The sequence below is a fragment of the Microcebus murinus genome, chromosome 13, assembly GCF_040939455.1.
Source record: "Microcebus murinus isolate Inina chromosome 13, M.murinus_Inina_mat1.0, whole genome shotgun sequence".
In the NCBI taxonomy this organism is placed as follows: domain Eukaryota; kingdom Metazoa; phylum Chordata; class Mammalia; order Primates; family Cheirogaleidae; genus Microcebus; species Microcebus murinus.
In genome coordinates, this window is record NC_134116.1 from 67620809 (window position 1) to 67641026 (window position 20218).

A 20218-nucleotide genomic window follows, 5' to 3' on the forward strand; every position below is an offset into this window, starting at 1 on the left:
TAAAGGAAGAACACTCAGGGTAGCTGGGAGTGCCACTCACACCAGAGGAAGACAAAAGGCTAAACGGAGATGATAAGAGAGAGAGACATAAAGTACTGCCAAGCAAGGCAGAGAGATGGCAGGTGCAGAAGAAGTAGAAAAAAGGAAGCTAGAAATGAGTATTTTGAGAAAGATTTGGCATTTTTGTAGGAATTATGTATATATGATTGTATACATACAAAACCATAAAAGTATTATGTTAAATTATATAATGCATACAATATGCTTATTAATAAAATTATAGTACTATGCAAAAGTCTATAACATGTATACTATCCTTATTCGTGTGTATATAGGATATAATACACATATATTTTAATATAAAAGTACACACACCGAATCCCATGAACACATTGGATTGGAACTGCAGCCAGAGATGAAGCAGGGGCTAAATTATAGAAATAGCAAACTCTCACTAACTAAATAGAAACTCGTATTCAAAAAATGACTGCAGGGTTGTCCTCTCAATCATTAACAATGGTTATTCCCATGAGGTAGGATTGCCAATGACATTTAAAAAAAATTAATAGAATTTTTTTTTTTTGCAATTTTAGATTTATAGAAAAATCAGTGGAAAGTACATAGAGTTTCCCTATATTTCCTCATCCCCTCCCATTTGCTGCTAGTATTAACATCTTCTGTTTGTCTTTCTGACAATGAACATGTGTTAATTCTGTACTTGCAGATCGATTTCACTACCATTTATTGTGAAAGATAAAGGGAACGCATGCATCATCAGTCAATGGAACTGTATTGGAATGAGTACTGCAATTTGTAACCGCTGCTTTTATTTGACTGTGCTGCAAATTAGGCCAGAAAAGGATGACTTCTGTTTGTAGAAATAAAGCAGCGGTAGCTACATTTGAGAGAGCGTGTACATGCTGTCCCTTCTCTCAATTATACTGTGTAGAGGGAGGACAAAAAACAAACTCTGCTGAAAATATGATGGAACAAAGTATTTTCGAAAAATCTGCTACAATAGAACAAGGAAGGGAAAGAAAATGCAGTACATGGATGAAGGCACTGGGTGTTTTCTTGCCTGTAAAAGGTTTGGCGCACTCAGAAACAGTTCTGAAGATATTCTGGTATGTCTTCAGGCCACAATGGTGCCTTTAGATTAGCCAACAAGTGGCACTGAATACGGCAGAGTCTGTCATTGATACATTTGAACATGGGCAGGGTTCTCACATTTCTGTGGCTTGTTTATTTGTTTTACTCTAAAACAGACATAGTGATACAGACTAATTTTAACAGGGGCTTGAAAAAGAAATACATGAAAATCATGAAAACATACCCAAACTAAAAATAAGTGTTATAGCTTCCCATAAGGATACCATGAGACCCCAAAATCATCCTTTTGTTACTCTACAAACTTGTTAGAGTGAATCTTTAGGTAATCTTTGTTTTTATCATTAACTTTCTATGTTATAAAGACTTTCATAAAGTTTTTATGAAAAAAATTGTTTTATTTCACACCATCCTTTTTTCTTATCCATGTCTTGGTATCAGAAACCACATGCTATATTTTTAAAGCTCATGCTATACAATATTTAACAGAGAATAAATATGTTATTCTAAAGGAATGTAGACCTTAACATACCTCAAAAATCCCTAATATTAATGGATACATTTAACAAATGTTTGGAATTTTTTTTCTCTTAAGATGATGACCCATGCATCACACCAATAGAGACTTTTTGTAAAAAAAAAAAAAAAAAAAGATTTGACTCTCACTAAAATTGAAGCCCTTGCATGCTTTCTGTATCGTTTCTCTATCATCAGCTGCATTTGACTATCATTTCATTAATTCTGGACCTTGAATTTTGGCACATGCATCTCAAAATATCAGCTAGCCAGTGTTCTCCCTATGTCAACATTGACAATAGTGCAAAATTTCAAAACTAAGAATTTATATCTGGATATCATATTATAGCCAGCCTATGTCAACTGAATTCTATCTCATGAGATGGGTTTGGCTCGCTCAGCACACACATTTTTGTATCCATTAATATTGGGATTTTTGAGGTATGTTAAGGTCTACATTCCTTTAGAATAACATATTTATTCTCCATTAATAGCATTAGCCTAATATGGACCCACCAAAAATGATTACAAATGTCAACTATTTAATCTACTATTAGTTCATGGCTCTATTTTGGCATCATAGAAATAGCAGAATGACTCCATTTCTACCAGAAGTTTGCAGATATTTCAAGTGTACAAAAGAAATAATAATATAAATACAGGATTTAGAAATATATGCTAGGTATCTGCACTCAAATACCTTCGTATTTGAGATGTGGTCTTTAAATAAATATATGTAATACTCAATTTACGCTGGCTAGAAATTACAAAGTAAACGTAATAGGATCTTTACATAAAATAAGAAGTTTTACCACTTACATATTCTCCCTTAACAGAACTTAAAGTGTTTAATATTAACTAACATCAATATGCTTTTAACAGGAAAGATGGTGCAATTTCTGAAAGTTAGAGAACTTAATATACAGAAAGTTAAGAAACTTCATCCCAGAAACCTTTCCTTCTCTTTCAAGACTGGGTTAGATATTCCTTCTATGGGCTCTGATTGCTCCCTTACATAGCACACAGAATTCTGTACTGTTAATTGTAACAATGTAGGGGAATGAAATCACCTAATGATATGCCCAACTTCAGGGTTAGTATGCCTACTTCACTGTAGCATGTGTGTCCTTAGCTCCTAGCAGAATTCCTGGTTTAGAGGGATGCCCAGTAAACATTTGTTGAATATACAGATAGATTATGCAAGAGCTGAGGGGGTCTTCATCATTTTCTTAGAACACTTGGTTTAATTCATTTGTATTTGAGAATTGATACAGAAAGAGAAAACATAACAAAAGAATTACTTTATTATTGTTTTCATATATAAGAATAAGTGAAACAATGTTGCCGTGTCAAAGTACACTAATTATGATTTGTGATGTTACTTCTTTTCTAGTCATGTGAAATGATAGAAGACAGCATGACTCGGGAAGGGAAAGAGATTCAGAAGGGAAATAATAATAGATGTAGTCAAATACTGCCTCTGGTACTTCATAGCTGGAGAGCTTTGGGGAAATTAATTCTTTGAGCCTCATAGATCTCATTTGCAAACTGGCATATATATCACAGAGTTGTAAACATAAGGTTTAATTGAGATAAGGTTGCAAAGCTTCTAAAGCAGTGTCTGGGTCACAGTGGGTACTCGATAATGGTAGAGATTTATATTATGATGACCATCTTACCCTTGATATGGAATAGTCCTTTTGGAGACTGGGGGTTGAGTGAGAAAAAAGGTCAGGAGGAAATAGCAGTGACCTGAAATTCCCTCGAAGTCCTCCTTGCCACACGGAAGTCACTGCCTTGTAATAGCAGTCCAGCTTAACTGCAGAAATTTCCAGTGGAAGACCATTGTTGCCACCTAATGGAATTTTGCAGGGGGTACCTATTCCCTCAGATGGAGTGTAATCGCACCAGTACTAAAGAAAATGAAGTTAAACAGCTCGCAAATGGTTGACTTCTGCTGAGACTAAAGGATGGCTCTTTTTCTCAGTTTCCTTATCCAGAAAATGAGTTAAATGATTCATGAACTTTAAAACCTTTCTCAATTGGAACTTTCCATGAACATACAAAAAGGAAGGAGATTGTGGGCCAGGCATGATGGCTCACACCTGCAATCCTAGCACTTCCAGAGGCCAAGGCAAGAGGATCACTTTAGGCCAGGAGTTTGAGACCAGCCTGTGCAACATAACAAGACTTTGTCTCTCTCTCTCTATATATAAACAGAAAATTAGTTGGGTGTGGTGGCATTCCTATAGTCCCAGCTACTTGAAAGGCTGAGGCAGGAGAGGCTGAGACGAGAGGATTGCTTGAGCCCAGGCGTTTGAGGCTACAATGAGCTGTGATGACACCACTGCATTTTAGCCTGGGTGACAGAGCAAGACCCTGTCTCAAAAAATAAAAAAAAGAAGGAGATTGTGATTGTGGAATCAAACTGAAACAAGAAAGGGTAGCAAAAGGATAGGGAAGGACAAAGGGGCAAGGAAAAAATCATAACAAATAACCAATTTCTCATGGGTGCATCCCCAGGGGCCATAAAAATCTGGCTGTATGAGAGGGATGACAAAGAGATTAACATCTCCACTCAGCAGTCTGCCTCTTCTTCTAGTTTTCCTCTTTGTACTGCATGTTTCAATTTATGAGCAAATTGAATTATTTTTATCTTCAATCAATGAGCAAATTTGTCTAGGAAGTTGTTGATATCCATAATCATGGAAGAATGAACCATTCCTTCTACATTTTGCTGAATAATAGAGAAAGCCTCTTTTCAGTCCTCCATTTTCATACAACGAAATATTCCTACTCTAGGCAAAAGTGTGGGCTTCTCAAGGGCCTTCTGAACTGTGTCTGGGAGGTCCCTCCATGATTGGCAGGGGCAGGTACAAGCTGTGAGCATGGCTTTGAGTGTCACTCTGTGCACGGCCATTCCAAAGCTCTTGGGGCTGGGATTGGGGTGCCAGGCACCAGGCTCTCACTGGCATCTGCCACTGGGAAGACAGGCTGTGCTTCTGTGCAGATCCTGCAGGAAGCATGGTGTCTGGACTCATGGGAGTCGACTCCATTGAGAACAGAGCCATGGCTCCCAACCAGAGAGCCACAGACATCTGAAGTGACAGGGGTTATTACACAATATTCATTGCCTCAGGTTAAATAAATAAGTGTATAAGGGTGTGTGTTACTTTTCCAGTGAATGTAGATACTGATATATTAAATAAAATACGTATTTAAAATATTTACCTAAATAACATCTATGTCATTTAAAAAATACAAATGAACAGAGAGCATTATAAGAGTATAATTACAAACATGTGAGAAGCCTGGATGTATGTATGCATGTGTTTATGTATGTGTGTGTGTGTGTGTGTGTGTGTGTGTGTGTAGATAGAGAAAGTTTACATTAAAAAGTTCTTTTCTTCATACAATTTGGGAACTAATGTTTTAAAGCTTGCCATATGTCAAATTGAGAGCTTCCTATAAACATCAAGTAAAGTGTCTACAATGGTACATATGTCCACAAGGCGGTGAGGCAAAAGAGACTGAATGAAAGAATGTATATAATGTGCTACACACACTGCCTGGTGTCTAGTAAGTGCTCAATAATAAATTTCAGTTATTGCCACTGTCAGAACTAGTCATGGATTAGTAAAGTATTGGGAAAAGCATGGACTTGCATGTGTTTAATATAAACTGGTTAATAGGTAAAGGCAGTTCCCAGCCTAAAATAAAGCAGAGGTGGCTATTCCTTCTTCTGGCTGCCACAACAGTCTTCATACTTCGTTGTGCCACATCACTTTCTGTTTCAAATACTCATTTGTAGGGCCCTCTTTCTCATCTCCCATGGCCTTTGACAGAAGGAATCGTATCCTGTTATCTTTGCAACCCCCGTATACGGCGCTGTACCTAGCACGAGTATAAGCTGGATATATTTTTAATGCATGAAAAAAAAAATCTCATGACATGTTCAAGAAGTAATATGCAGAGGCAGAGCTTATAGGCTTGATGGCCCCTAAGGGCCAGTGAAAATTTTATATCTCAGTTTACATGTAAAGAGCCAGGGAGACAGTGTAGAAAGAAACAATCAAAATTTTGAAATGGTTGGGAAAGCGATATTTTGCTGGGGGAGGGGGTAAGAATTATTTAATTTTTTAAAAGGAAACCTAACATTATATTTATGATACTAGAAATATTTGTATCCTACTTTATGTTTTATAGAACTTGTTCATAGGAATGCTGTAACGTGAGAATTATTATTTTTTCCTATTTCGAGCATTAGGATACTAAACCTTAATAACAACTGTTTGGTTTAAGGTCATGCAACTAGAAATAGTAGAGTTGGGAATCAAAGCCAGGTCTTATAATTTCAAGACCAGTCATCTTCAACAAGACATGGAACATACCAGGCAATATATAGAGCACTTGTTAGCTATCAAAGGATGATCATGGCTTCGCATGAATAAAGCTGAACTTAATCTAAAAAATTCTAAAACAGCTTAGGTGATAATTATATAAAATGAAATTATGGTAAAGTTTTATGTGATATAGCGTACATCAGTAAGGGATTATATAAGGAGTGTGTGTGTTTTTGTGTGTGTGTGCATTTTATTTTGTTTTTAATATCCTACTGCTGAGATATATCATGTATACAGAGAGTCACTCTGGAAGTATAAATATGAAAGCAGAAATGAGTCTTATTCCTTCAGGTAAAACATGGCAGTGATGCTAATTGGCAAATAAAATATCAAAAAGTGGCTTCCAGATTTAACTAATGGACCAGTTTATATGTATTAAAGCTGTCATGGGTTCATTTAAAAGAGAAGAGCTTTATTTATTATTCAAGCACATACCCAAAACTCAGGACTAGAAAAAAGTTTATTTATCCCTAGATAATGCAGGTAAAATTAAATGCAATTAAATGCTAACTGTTCTTTAATGACAATTATAAACATAATTGAACTTCATATTTAACCAAAGGCAGAGCTGTTAAACAAACAATATCAGAGCTCCAGATTTCTTATCCACTCTCTTTAATTATGCTCACTCTTTTAACACAGGGATTTCCACATGGGTCTCCATTTCATGTACTCAGGAGATTGTATCTTTGCAGACCATTTAAGAGTTTTCTGACTGACAAAATAAAGTAGGCTGGCAGTTTAAAAGAAAGTCATGTCTGGCTTCTGACAGGATTTCAGCTTTAGAAGTCTCTACAAGGTTTGTATAAATGCCAGCCCTCAAAAAGCCATTCGACATTTTTTTTTTCCTTTCTTTCCTGACTACATCGAGACAAGCCAGGACTACAGAAGTATGGCAGGGGGAGGGAAAAGGTCAAATTACACACAAAAGCATTAAGGGTTCACTTTTACCAACATCAGCCAAGGGTGTGCATTGACAAGAAAATGTAATATAATAGAAATTAAGAGCAATGAGTCAAGATGCTGTGTTCACTACAGAATGGGGGTGGGTTGGGCGGGTGGGTGGATATTATGAACAAATGTGAACACATATGGCCAAATGAAAATTTTTGGCTGTAAATACATGAAGAAAACTCAAATAATTAAATGTAATACAGCAGAACAAATGAATCCAAAAAGTGTCTAATTGTCAAACCATTTGTTTAAAAGGTATTTTAAGACATTTAAAGGACTTTAAAATGATGCATTAATCCAAGGAAAAGGAGATGAGCAATATTGGTTTTAAAGGATAGAATCACAGTAACAGAGAGAACATGTTGGTAATCCTACGTGTATCATTTACTTGAAAAAATATAGCTTCCTTTCATTATATTTTTGTTTTTTGAGACAGAGTCTCACTCTCTTGCCTGGGCTAGAATGCCATGGCGTTAGCCTAGCTCACAGCAACCTCAAACTCCTAGGCTCAAGGGATCCTCCTGCCTCAGCCTCCTGGGTAGCTGGGACTACAGGCACATACCACCGTGCTCAGCTAGTTTTTTGTTTTGTTTTGTTGTTTTGTTTTTTTCCTATTTTTAGTTGTTTGGCTAATTTCCTTCTATGTATAGTAGAGATGGGGTCTTGCTCTTGCTCAGGCTGGTCTCGAACTCCTGAGCTCAAGCAATTCCTCCTGCCTCAGCCTCCCAGAGTGCTAGGATTACAGGCGTGAGCCACTGAGCCAGGCCCTTTCATTACATTTTGGTTTCCCTCTTCCCAACAGCGTATCTGAGAATAGTGAACCATTAATGTAGAAAATTCTCTCTATACAAAGTCCAAACATTGAGTTTAAAACTTCCTCTATACGGTATTTTGGCATAAAAGCCCCAAAGGCGACAACATAAACACACCGATAGTGGCTCTTACCGTCTCCTGGGTCAATGATCTCCACGGTGGCCACTGCGGGGAATTCTAGGGCGGCCAGCACCGGCTCGGAGAGAACCACCTGGAAGGTCTCAGAGTGCTCGTGCTCCCCGTCACTCAGGAGCCGCACCCTCCACGTGGCTTTGGTCTGGCCTGGGTTGAACTGCACTTGTTTCTGCGCTTTGCCCTTGAAGTCTTTGTCTTTTTTTGCAGTCCCGTCTCTTGTGCCAATACCTTCACGGAAACACAATTTCATATTCCTAGTTTTATTTTTCACCTGGATTATTAAGGTTTTCCTGGTTACGTTGTTGTGCGTCACTTCATCCTGCAGAGCAGGGTAGATCCTGCTCTGAGTCCACGAAACGGCTAATTGGGTTCGCAGATGAAAGTGTTCTGCTACACGTGTTGAGTGGTTTACAATTCTGCTCTACTCTTGCCCTAATGAGGGTTTTACCACGTATTCTTTGAGATAAGTTTGTGCTAGAACTTCTTGTAAAAGAAGACTGAGTAAATTTATGTTCATGTTGTATAATGTCCTTGTTCTTACAAGTCATACAGTCCTATAAAGCTTCACATTTACTTTCCCATGTGTTGCTACATATTTCAAAAGCATAAGAAAAATTCACTAGCTAGAAAATATAGGCCAATAAGAAACTGTGACTCAAAGGATTCTTTCATCATCTAAGTTATAAGTGGCCAGCTAGAATAATAAAAAGTTATACTATTCCCTAAACACTTAATGGAACTAGGACTCTTAAAAGAATCCAATTCAATGTTTGTTAATATGGTCATTGCCGGATTTTTCTTTGTGGAGCACCCCAGAATTCCATGAAACCATATGAACAGAATTGGAGAGCTAAATATATATGGTTATTATGAGGAGTACACTTTGCTTACTCTGGCGGTTCATTCAAGGTCAATTTCAGTTAGCTGGGAAGGTTGAAAAATCTCTGAGTCTCTACCTTGATTGAAACATGGCCTCTTCATCATTACTTTGCCAGGTACTCAAACCACAGGACATAGTATTCAAAAAGCAGTGAACAAATTCAATGTCATAGAAAAATTATACAATTACTATAGTAGTTGTACTTACACTTGTATCCTTAAGTATAGATTCAGAACCACTTAATGAGTCAAGTTAACAGAATAATTTTCAAATATATTTCTCTAAACACGTGCATTTTCAGAGAAGTTGGCAGGACAGACAGATTTAAAAGCCAGAAAAATAAAGTCCTGTGACTGTTGGACTTTTAAAAGCCTGAAAGTAAATTATTTGTAATTTTTTTCTTTTAATCAAAAAAATTATTATAGTTTTGGAAAATTTCTTTTGTTTTTCAAACTATAAAAAAACTAGACCAAATAAGATCCCTTCAGCCACAAATATTTATTGAGTATTTATTATGGGCCAGGCCCTGTTCTACATGCTAGGGCTGTATCAGAGGACAAAATTCTTTGCCCTCATAGTGCTTATATAAGATTAATTTGAATATTTATTTCTTCATCTGAATATATCAATGACTGTTAATCTTAAAATGAGGATGAAAATAAAGGCTTTATTAAAAGTATTTCTGTCTTATAGATCTTAGACAGCTAACTGACATAAATACTTGGATTGTATTTTTCTTTTTCAGTAGCAGGTCAAGCACAATTTATTTAATGGCAAGAGAAAAAAGGGCACAGAACCAGGAATTACAACACTGCATATCTTGCTGAATGCTGTAGACTTCCTGTTAGCTCTTTGGTTCTTAATGCACACAGAGTGATTGTCAACACCTCTTGGATCCACTACAATTCACAGCGGAGGCGCTGATGAAAGGAATCATCCTCTCTGAGGTTCCAGAACACATGCTGCTCACTGACCCAGCTATCCCCAGTGGCAAAAGTCTGCTAGTCGGCCTCTGACAGCGACTGCCCGCTTTACTGTTTTGTTTTATCAGCGATGCCTTATATTCCTGGAGATTCAAAAGGCAGTTAAAACCAAAAAAAGAATCAGTACGATACAAGGAATGTCCACTAGTTCCAACGAGTCAGCCTGACTACATGACGGTCAAGTCATCCAACCTGGTAAAATCCAAGCTGCAATACCAAATTCCAATCGTTGCTGCTAAAAAAAAAAAAAAAAAAAAAAAAAAAACACCCATAATTGTCTACTTTGGTTATTAAATGAAACTACCATTGCATCTTTTTCCTCTGGCATAGAAAAATAACATGGAGGTTAAGCAAGGCACTTGTGGAATGAGAGAATAGATTCTATATTTCATCTCGGCCACGTAGCAGCTGTGGGAATGTAGGCAAGGTATTAACTTGTCTCAGTTGTTGAGGACGTAAGAAGCGCTGTGGTGCTGTGGGTAAGAGCGTGGGCTCTGGACCCAAATGTCAGCTCTGGAAACAGAGGCTGCAGGTGGGTCTGCAGGTAGACCAGCTCCCTGGAACAAGAATAACCTCTAAGGATAGTAACAGGGCAGGGTAAAAACCAGGCTTCTAAAGTTAAAAAACAAACAAAAAAAATGTATCTTTAAAGTATGGGGCAATCAATAACCAGAATCCAAACATGTCAGGGGAAAGCACAGTGGGTGGCAGGGTTGTAGCTGTGACAAGGGTATGGTGGTCGGGGGTTTGGGGTAGTTCTGTTTGTGTGTGTGTGTGTGTGTGTGTGTGTGTGTGTTTTGTGGATAGGAATCTACTGTTAAGACTTTCGAAGTTCAAGGACCGGTAAAATTTCAAAATAATCATTTTGGACACAAATACAAGGTGACTTTTTATTTTCCAACATTTTCCTAGATTCCTACCTTAGTTGATAATCTCATTCAATGAAAGCTCTTTTACCCCATGCAAATTCTATTGGCCTAGATGTCTACAAACCATATGGTACCAAAAATAATATAATTGCTTGAGGTGCTGCCATTTTCCATCAACTTACCAAATATTTTGTGCCAACTATATTACTGCTAAAAATGACCAACACGCTACCTACTTTCTTATTTTATTTATGCTTATACGAAATCAAAAATGAGCTTGAATTGGGGTTGAATAAAGGTTGTATTCATTTCCTTTTGACTCCCAGTTTTATTTAAAAGGAGTAAAGCATAAGAAAATGGTGAATATTTAATGCTTTACTGTTGGTTACAAAGAAAAATCACAACATCTATCTTTTATGTAGAGCACTGGCATTCATGCAACTTTTAGTGAACTAGCAGAGCAATACCACAAACAAAGAGTAAATTACACTTCGATACCTAATAAATTACTGAATAGTTTTTTGTTTACTTATTATTAAAGTAGCTCTCACATATGTTTTACACTGTTGTTTCAGAAGACTTTTATCTTATGGATAAATTACAAGTTTGCCCAAGCCTATTCTAAGATCTATTGACATTTGCTTTTATTTTTTAACTTACAAGTAATTGTCAACTTTATGAAGTTATTTTATATCAGTAAAAGATCACATTTAGGTAGAAGGAATGAAGAGCCACATACCTTGACACAAAGATGTCCTTGTTTCTTTAGCAGTTAAAGAACCTTTAAATGTCAACATCTCCCTAAGCTTTAAAACTATGTCAGTAAACTAAATGGATATTTTAATCACTAAAGCAAAATTATAAACCTTTGTTAGAAAATAAAATGTTGAGACGGTAGTAAAATTTAAACTTACTTATAAAAGAAGTTTCTCCCAAGTAACCTCTACGTTTAAGAACGACATCTAGAAATTTGGAGTCCTCATTGATCAGGTAATATTCCTTTTCAAAGGAGATCCATGCCCAGTTCAGACGAAAATGCTGGTTGGTTAACTTGTTTCCACCTTGAAAATAAAAATTTAAAGCCCTAAATTAATGCTTTCTTGAATGAATGATCTTAAAAATCCCATAGACTAAGGATGCAACATTAAGAATAAATACAGCTTACTTGGCTTGACACACAACTCTAGATGTACATGGAGATACAGCTTACTATTCAGTGACTGTTATACATAAATTCGATACCTGGCATAATTCTTGAGAAACTTCCTTGCTTTTTTAGGAGGGAAGTGGATAAGAGGGAGGTAGCACGGTACCAGAAGCAATTTAGTTTGATTATGAAAACCGAATATCCAAGTTGCAGGACGACTCACTTGCCACAAGGTGCCGCTGGAGAGCAAGTTTTCCCTAGCGAGGGCTTGTCAGGCTACTTTGTGATGTTCTTAAAACACACAACTTCACAAATACCTTTTTCTGGTTGACAGAGCAATTGGGTGGAAGGCTTTAATTATAACCACTTAAGGAAAAACAAATATCCCGGCTCCACCTCCCTTCCCTGCTATATTCCACTCCATTCCTTAGAGCAAACAGACAGCTCTTTTCATTGATTTCCATTCCTCTCTGAAGATAAGGTTTTCCCCTCCCACCTCCCCACCAAAATGGAGCTGGTTTCCCATGGGGGAAAATAACCCTTGCGTGTGTGATCTCTCTAATGTGAGAGCTCCTATGTTGGGTAAATGAAAGGAGAAATGGTTATCAGCTGATCACTCTGCACATATCCTTCTACTTCTTTTGATCTACACCAATTATTTCAGAGTAAGGTGAGGTTTATAAACAAAGGCATCAGTAATGCCTTTTAAGTCTTTCTGGAAAAAGATTGGGGGAAAAAAAACCCAAATAATAAACACAGCTAGAGGCACAATTTTAATTCTACTTGCTTCTCTTCTGAGTTCACATAGGGAGAGCTTCACAAGAGAAAAAGAAAAGAGATGGGAAAATATCAAGACTTTAATAGACCGGGAGCAAAAAAAACGCTACACAAGGGGAAACATAAATGAGTAAGCAAACACATGAAAACACATTCATCTTTGCTAGAACTTTTGAAAAATCAAAACCGCAGTTGCTTTGAGCTATCAATTTGACACATACTAAAGATTAAAAAGAAATTTCCCATACAGCTGAGATTAGGAAAGGAAATGGGTTTTCTTGTTTATTGTTGTTTGAATTGTTAATTAGCACAAGCCTTTTAGACAGCTTTGTGGCAGTGTTATGCAAGGGGTAAAAAGATATTTAAATCAGTCGATCTTGTAAGTCCTTTGGTGGGATTTTTTCCCTCAAGAGAAGCAAAAATATATTTGTAAGGAATTATTCATTGCAATATTCTCTATAATAACCCCACACCTTAAAAACTTCAGGTTTATTATATTGTGGCACATCAAATCAGTAAAATATTATTCAACACTAACCAGTAAACATGAAATTCTTTTTGAAACACTTAAAACACTTTAAAAACACAGAAACAAATGGTACTGAGGCAGGGAACATAGCTACATAAAAAAAAAGCATAGCACATGGAAAAACTGCTTGGCGTTTTGAATGGACCGGATTATGGATCTTTCAACTTTTAGTTACTTTTTAAAATATAAAATATAAACAGATAGGAGAGCAGGAATTTTGTGTCAGTTTAAGAAGGAAACTCACTTTCGTATTTTGCCCTTAAGAACTTATCACTCCTGACACCTCCTGGACCCTGGGCACCTCTCCTTCTGGAGAGGAGAAGCCAGGGCCTACGAGGCTCCCCAGAGCTGGAGCCTAAGGCTCACGCACTTTACTTCTTATCTGCTACCTGGCTTTGAGCAAGTGACTTCTCTAGATTTCTGTTTTCTCATCTCAAGAGTCAAGTGAGAGTGATATTAATTACTGCCTGTGATTGCTTTGAGGATCAAGTGAGATAACCTATCTACACACACATGGTCATGCAAAACATAGCTCACTCTGCCCTGCGTCCCCCCACCTCCACCCCCACCCCTACAAACCCACCCTGCGCACCCACTGCCAGGTGGCTGTTCACCTGCCTGGCACCCGCTTGAGCTCATTTCTCCTGTGCCCCGTTCCCCTACAGCTGTTGCATATATCGAGTCCACAGTTTTGATATTTTAAAAAGTTCTAGGAAAGAGGAAGGTATCTTCATGCATTTGCTCACTCATACATCAAGTCTAATCTTCTCTGCAGATTTCCAGGTTCACCCTGACCTACCCAGATTGTTCCTGTCGCTCTCTAATCTGCTCACTGGGAGGTCAAGCCAAGTTTCTTGCAGCTCCAGGGATTTGCCATCCTTCCTATTACTGTCACCCTTTGTCCTCTTGCCTAAAATGATGGCCCCATTGTTCCTCTAATCACACTTTCCCCTCCTTAATGCTCTTTTATCTACCTCCTGCATGAAGCCTCCTACATCTGCCCCAGCCCTCTTCTCCCTTTGTGACTCTACAATTGTTCACTAGTTGATTACTCTTTATAAATGAGCACTTTAGCTGATATCCTCTCATATTGTTTAATTACACTAATTTACTAATTGAACTAAATTGTAGTCATTTATGTCAGAAATTGAGAGTGTCCATTCTTTTGCCAAGGGCAACACTTGGTCTTCTTGTCTTTAAAAATATTTGTTTAAACTATCTTCTTTTACTTGGAACATTGTTTAGAAAGCAATAGAAAATAAAGACTAGAATAACATGTAATCAATTAAATTAATGCAGAAAACTGCTCTGATTTCTAAACCAATTATTACATGAAAACAACTTGATGCCACGCTTCCTGGAGATTGTGGCTCCAGCAAGCCCAGGTTTTATTCCAAACTTCTTCCCATGCTATGTCAAGCCATTTCTTGTCCATCCCAACACCTATACTTCACATCCCATCACTTCCCCCTTGAAGAGAAATATCCATCCACATCCAACCTCCCACTGTTTTCTGTTTTGTATGTGCTCTGTATTACGCCCAGAACATCCGTGGCTTTCCCAGTCCTCCTGGCAATCTCTATTTCTCTAATGTTGACAATTTGTGGCTAATTTTTAAAATTTGATTCTAACCCTTTCCTGAAAAATTCTGGAAATTTTATCTTCTAAACATGACATGTTTTAAGACTATTGAGCCATCAAAGCCTTTTCTCTCCACTCTATAAAACAGTAAGAACCAGGGCAGACTCCAATACTTGCTAGCCCTTTTATTCTGATCAATTTTTCTCCTACAGCACTTTCCACAACTTTCTATCCTACATATATTCGCTCTTTTGTTTGCTCATTGTCTGCCTCCCCTCATTGGGAAACAGGATCCAGGAGGGCAGGGAGTTTGTTTTGCTTACTTTTAGAAAAATGCCTATTGAATGAATTAGAAACTCTGATGTCTTATGAAAAAAGTTTAGTAGTGCTTCGTTTATCAGGCAGTATAAATTTCCTACAAGAATGTCACATATCTCTTTCAGTACTGAATCTTTTTATGAAAAAGGTAATTGTTTTAATGACAGGTTTTCTAAAATGTCCTGTTTACTTCCTAAACACCAAGCAAAGATTTGAAGTGATTACCTATAAATGTGAATTACTGGAATTTGTGTTTATCTAAATGACACCTCCTGGGATTATTGATGACTAAAGGGCTGCTTCAACCCTTCCATTCCATTATGAAGTAGCATGGGTGATCATAGGTGATTTGCCAGGTTACAGGTTGATCAGAAGTTTTGAATGACACATAGATGAACAGTTTGCCAGTATTTCATACATCTACCCACTACCTAGAGATTTTATTTGACATAAGATTCAGAAACAATACCAAGTAAGTTTGCTTCATAAGACAGTGAGATGGTCCAGGGTAACTATTATAGAAACTTAAGAGTTCACTCTAAAACTGGGATTTTAAAGTAAATATTTAATCAGAGAATATGAAGTTAAGTCTATAAAGCTTAACTCAATAGAATTCAATGCTACATAGCTCTTCTGAATCATGCACATGTGAATCATATTTAGTTTCAGCATTTGTAAATCTTAGGTACTCACTTATTATGCAAGAGTGATATAGGGATTTAAGGAGCCAAGCTGAGGCTTATTGTAACTCCACTTATTAAAACAGTGATCTTGCATAATTGAACTCTGTACTTTATCTAAAGAATGGAAAAATGCCTTATTTATTCATTTATTACATGCCAGGTAAACTCCTCTAAAACCTCAAAAATGGGAATAATAAATGTTGACTAACAAACTATAGCTTACCGAATGTGAAATTTTAGATAAAGTTAAACAACTGGAAAAACTGACAAATTTTTACGTAAATGTGATTAGCTGCCTTTCTAAAATAGGTTCTGTCATCTATGATGCATGAGGAGCTAGTCTCAACATCTCATTGGAAACAAATTAAAGTCCATAACTTGGGTCATAAATCCACACAACAGGTGCCTGACAGCTGATAACCACACTCCCAAATGCTTTGTCCCCAAACCCTGACACTAAAGCCATTAAGATTTTGATGAAAAGACCTCTTTTGAACTTTTCCAGCTGGCCTTTAGGCTTCTTCATTTTTATTTTGCATTTGAACTCAGTAGTTTTTTTAGAATAACAAAGAATCCCAATCTCCAAGTAGCCCTCCCTAAAAGCACAGGGCTGCCTGATTTCTCAAAAGACAAAACATTTTTCTGCAATAATATGTAGTGTCATAGCTCTGACTTCTGCTTGATAAAAAAAGGGTGTCCATGTAGCTTTGACAACAAATTTCTTCTTGGAGAAAAGTTAATTAGACAGGGTTCTTGGTATTTTCTAGCTTGGTAAAATTTCATTTACCCAGAATAAAGTTCAGCTTAGAAGCTGAACTGGAAATCATCTATACAGATTGATGTTATTTATATTTTTATATATGTAGTGTTTTTAAATCAGTAATAGAAATAGAGATTTATATTAGAAAAGATTCAGATATTAATAGTATCTAATTTATTGGGGACATTAGATAATTGTATGCCAAGCATATTTTTTAAAAGTCTTGTTCTCTTAGGGTAAGGACTGTGATAAGCAACTATGCCACTACCATCAGGATCGATGTTAGTCATTATTGGTGAGAATCGAAAACTTAAGTTAAAATACAGGATTTATTGCATAGCCATTTCTGTGATAGGATGGTCTTCTCTTAAACTTTGCATTGCCTTGGAGAATCTCTGCTAGCTGGCGGAGTCCTGCCCTCTGGCTCTCAAAGTCGGGTTGATTTTACTGTTTACTGAAAACCACCTGGTGCAAAGTTAAAGCCAACTTGGCTCTTACCCCACCCCCCGGGAGCTGGCACCGAACCACGGGAGATGGCACATGCTCACAGATAGGCAGATAGTGTGCACCAACTAGAGAGTGGCAGGTGCTGCAAGAAAGGCACTGATTATGAGCTGTGGGAGTTCAGGAGAGTGAGGGATTTCTGTAACCTTAGGGATCAAAGACAAATTCATGGAAGCTCTAGTGCCTAAATGGGGCCTTAAGTACAGGGTGGTATTGGACATTCAGAGAGATGGAGGGAAGGCGTTCCCGGAAGATTAAGTATAAGAACAGAGATAAGAAATCCAGTAAAAAGGGAACTTTAAAGAATTCAATTTGGTAGGTGCTCAGGGCATTTACTAAGTATGTATTCCCTTCTTCTTTTTTTTCTACTTAAGATATTAGATTGGTTATAAGAGACAAAAATACATCCAAAATCTGCTCATCCTGAGGTGACCCTGAGACCCAGTGATGACAAGCGTTAGCCCAAGAGCAGCCATGCTTTTCGTGTGACTGATGGAACTCCTAAAGACCGTGGAGATAGACCCAGAAAAATCAATGGCTTTTATAAGTTTGTAGACTACTTAATAAGTTCAATGGTTAATTTTATTTCAATAGTACCAAACTTTCTATTGAACCAAAGTAAGGTATTCAAAGAATTGCTGCCATATGCAACTTTTGATGACTGATAATATCATTTTCTTCCTTCTGTCTGTGCACTCCCACCCCACCATCCCACTGCCTTACACGTTCTGAAAAAGAGGTGGCACAGCGCAAGGCATCAGATCCGTGAGGAAATATGGAGACCATGTAGAGAAGGTATAGGAAGAGGAGAGGCATGACAAGGACCCAGGAGGTGGAGAGAAACAGGCACAGCACACATGAACTCTGTTGGACACACACTTCCGTGGTGATCTTTTGGGCCATCTTCAGGAAAGGCATATATGAGCAGCACATACTTCATGGCCAAAAGAACAAATGGAGCTACAGTATCTTGGTTATTGTCATAGGCACTACATTGAACTGAGCTCAAGTATGGCTTAGTTCACACTCATACTCAATATTCTTCTGTAGACTACACAGGTAAGTTGCCAGATGATGGGTAGAGATAGGGACTGATAAATATACCATCATTCACCTTAGAAGCCAAGAACATCGCAATCCACATTACTGCATGTAGCTTGCTTCCTTGGGGATGTGATATGATCACAATACCCATACACCCGTAATGGGTATATAATAGGTATTTGTACAAGAGGTTACAAAGACTGAAATTCCTATTCATCTACTATGCCAGTCAATCCTTACCATTCCTGGACTCCGTAGTTACGAATTTGTCTATTCATGAAAATTTATTTGTGATGCCCCAAATTAACCCTCATGGTGCTTTTGGGATCATTCTCAGACAAGTGCAGGGTATTGTCAAAAAACATGCACCACCTGACACTTATTTCAGCCTTCTTATTTCAGCTTCCATTCTATAAACAAGTGTCCTTTTCATGGTCTACTTAGTGCCACATTTTTTTACATTTTTGTGTTTTTTGATGATTTTGCTGTTTAAAATGGCCCCCAGTCATAGAGGGTTGAAGTGCTCTCTAGTGTTCTTAAACCAAAGAAAGGTGTAACATGCCTTACAAAGAATATAAGTTAGATAAGCTTTGTTCAGGCGTGAGTTATGGTGCTGTTGGCTGTGAGTGCCATGTTAATGCGTCAACAACATGTATCAGATAAGGTGCCTTTAAACAGAAACACACAGAAACCAAAGTCATATATTGATGGGTTGACGAAAATGTTGTAACCAGAGGATCCCAGAAGCCTAACCCTGTATTTATTTCCCCTAGGAACAATGCTTCGGTATTTGCTAATTCAGTATCCACAGCGATTCTGTAGAACATAACTGCTGTGAATAATGAAAACAACTGTACTTAGTGCAAGTCACAGTATGTTATTCTTTTGGGACACACAAAAACATGGAGCATGGAAGTAGAAAAGTGTTCTACCCCACACTTGTTTTGCTTCCCTTTAATCAATCTTTTCCCTGGCACAGGCTCAGGAGTGTGAAAGGAAAGGAAGATGTCCCTGACCACGATGGCACTAGGATGCAGACACAGCTGTGGCTCATGGGCGAAGGGTATACTGGCTCCTGCATGGCTCTCTGCTGTAATTTGAGAATATGCAAAGAGAATTTATAGGATTGCTGTTAGCCTATAGGAAAATAATATACATAGAATGAATTCTGATGCAGAATCACTACTAATCCTGCTAAAGAATTTTAGGATAATTCATTCTAGGATCTCAGTTTAAGCAACAGCCCCCATCCAGGGTTCATGCCTACCTATGCTTCTGTGGGGAACTGGAGTGACAGACCTCCAGACCTCCGGGAAGCTGATTTCCTTGGGCTATAAAGAGCCTCTGGAAAGAGAGCACATTGTAATGGAAATGGATGTCAGGCACAATGATGGACTTTGTACAAAGTTTTAATCATCAGAGTGAAACCGGGATTCAAAGTGTATTCTAAGATCATTCATCTCTGACTCTTTGGCGCAGCTCCTGGACGAATGTTTGAATCCTAGGGAAAGAGAATACCATAAGTGGAAATTTAAAGAGATAATTCATCTCTTTTTCATGGCAGGGTCCAAGCAGCACTCTTGTGGATACCCTTTTCTTTTGACACAAAATAATAGTAAAGATCTCTACACAGTTCTGGGGCCTATCACCAGGGGCTCTTGGGACCATGGGCAGGATCCCTGCTTCGAGGAGCTAAGCATAGCTGCTAGGATTCCTTGGGGGAGCCGTGCTTATGTAGCACAACTGGGCTTATTACCACCTATCCTTGGACAACAGTGATATTAAAAATAATCTTGACCAACCAGGGGCATGGGCTTTGACCAGTCAGAATTGGCACAGCACAGGCATTGGCCAATCACAACCCTCCCCTCCCCAAAACAACAAAAACAAAAACACTCGCCAAAAGCAATGGGAACTCAAGTACAGGTGTAAACTGGCTGAATTCAGCCTTGAGGATTCTGAAAATGCTCAGAGGGGAGGTCTGGACAGATGGAGGGCCATGATCAGGGTGATTTTAGTAATATGCACATTATCTCAATGCATCTCACAGCAGTCCTGCAAGTTATGCATTTCCACATTCCATGAATAAAGTAAATGAGTGTCAGGTTAATAATTCCTACAGGTGTTGTATATGACAGATCTAGAATTCAAATCTAGCCTGTTAGTATTCTTTCTATGCTTTCGCTGAGTAGTCAGATTGCTTCATTTAGGTCAA

At 37.9% G+C, this 20218-nt stretch overlaps 1 protein-coding gene across 1 annotated transcript in view; it reads right to left on the bottom strand.

Annotated features, from left to right (window-relative positions):
- Positions 1–20218, bottom strand: part of FREM2 (FRAS1 related extracellular matrix 2) — a 165314-nt gene that overhangs the window by 79134 nt on the left and 65962 nt on the right. The window contains exons 3-4 of the mRNA XM_020290416.2: positions 11575–11721; positions 7926–8156 (exon numbers count right to left, since the gene is read on the bottom strand). Coding sequence (XP_020146005.2) covers positions 7926–8156; positions 11575–11721 — 378 coding nt within the window. The remainder of the gene's footprint in view (positions 1–7925; positions 8157–11574; positions 11722–20218) is intronic.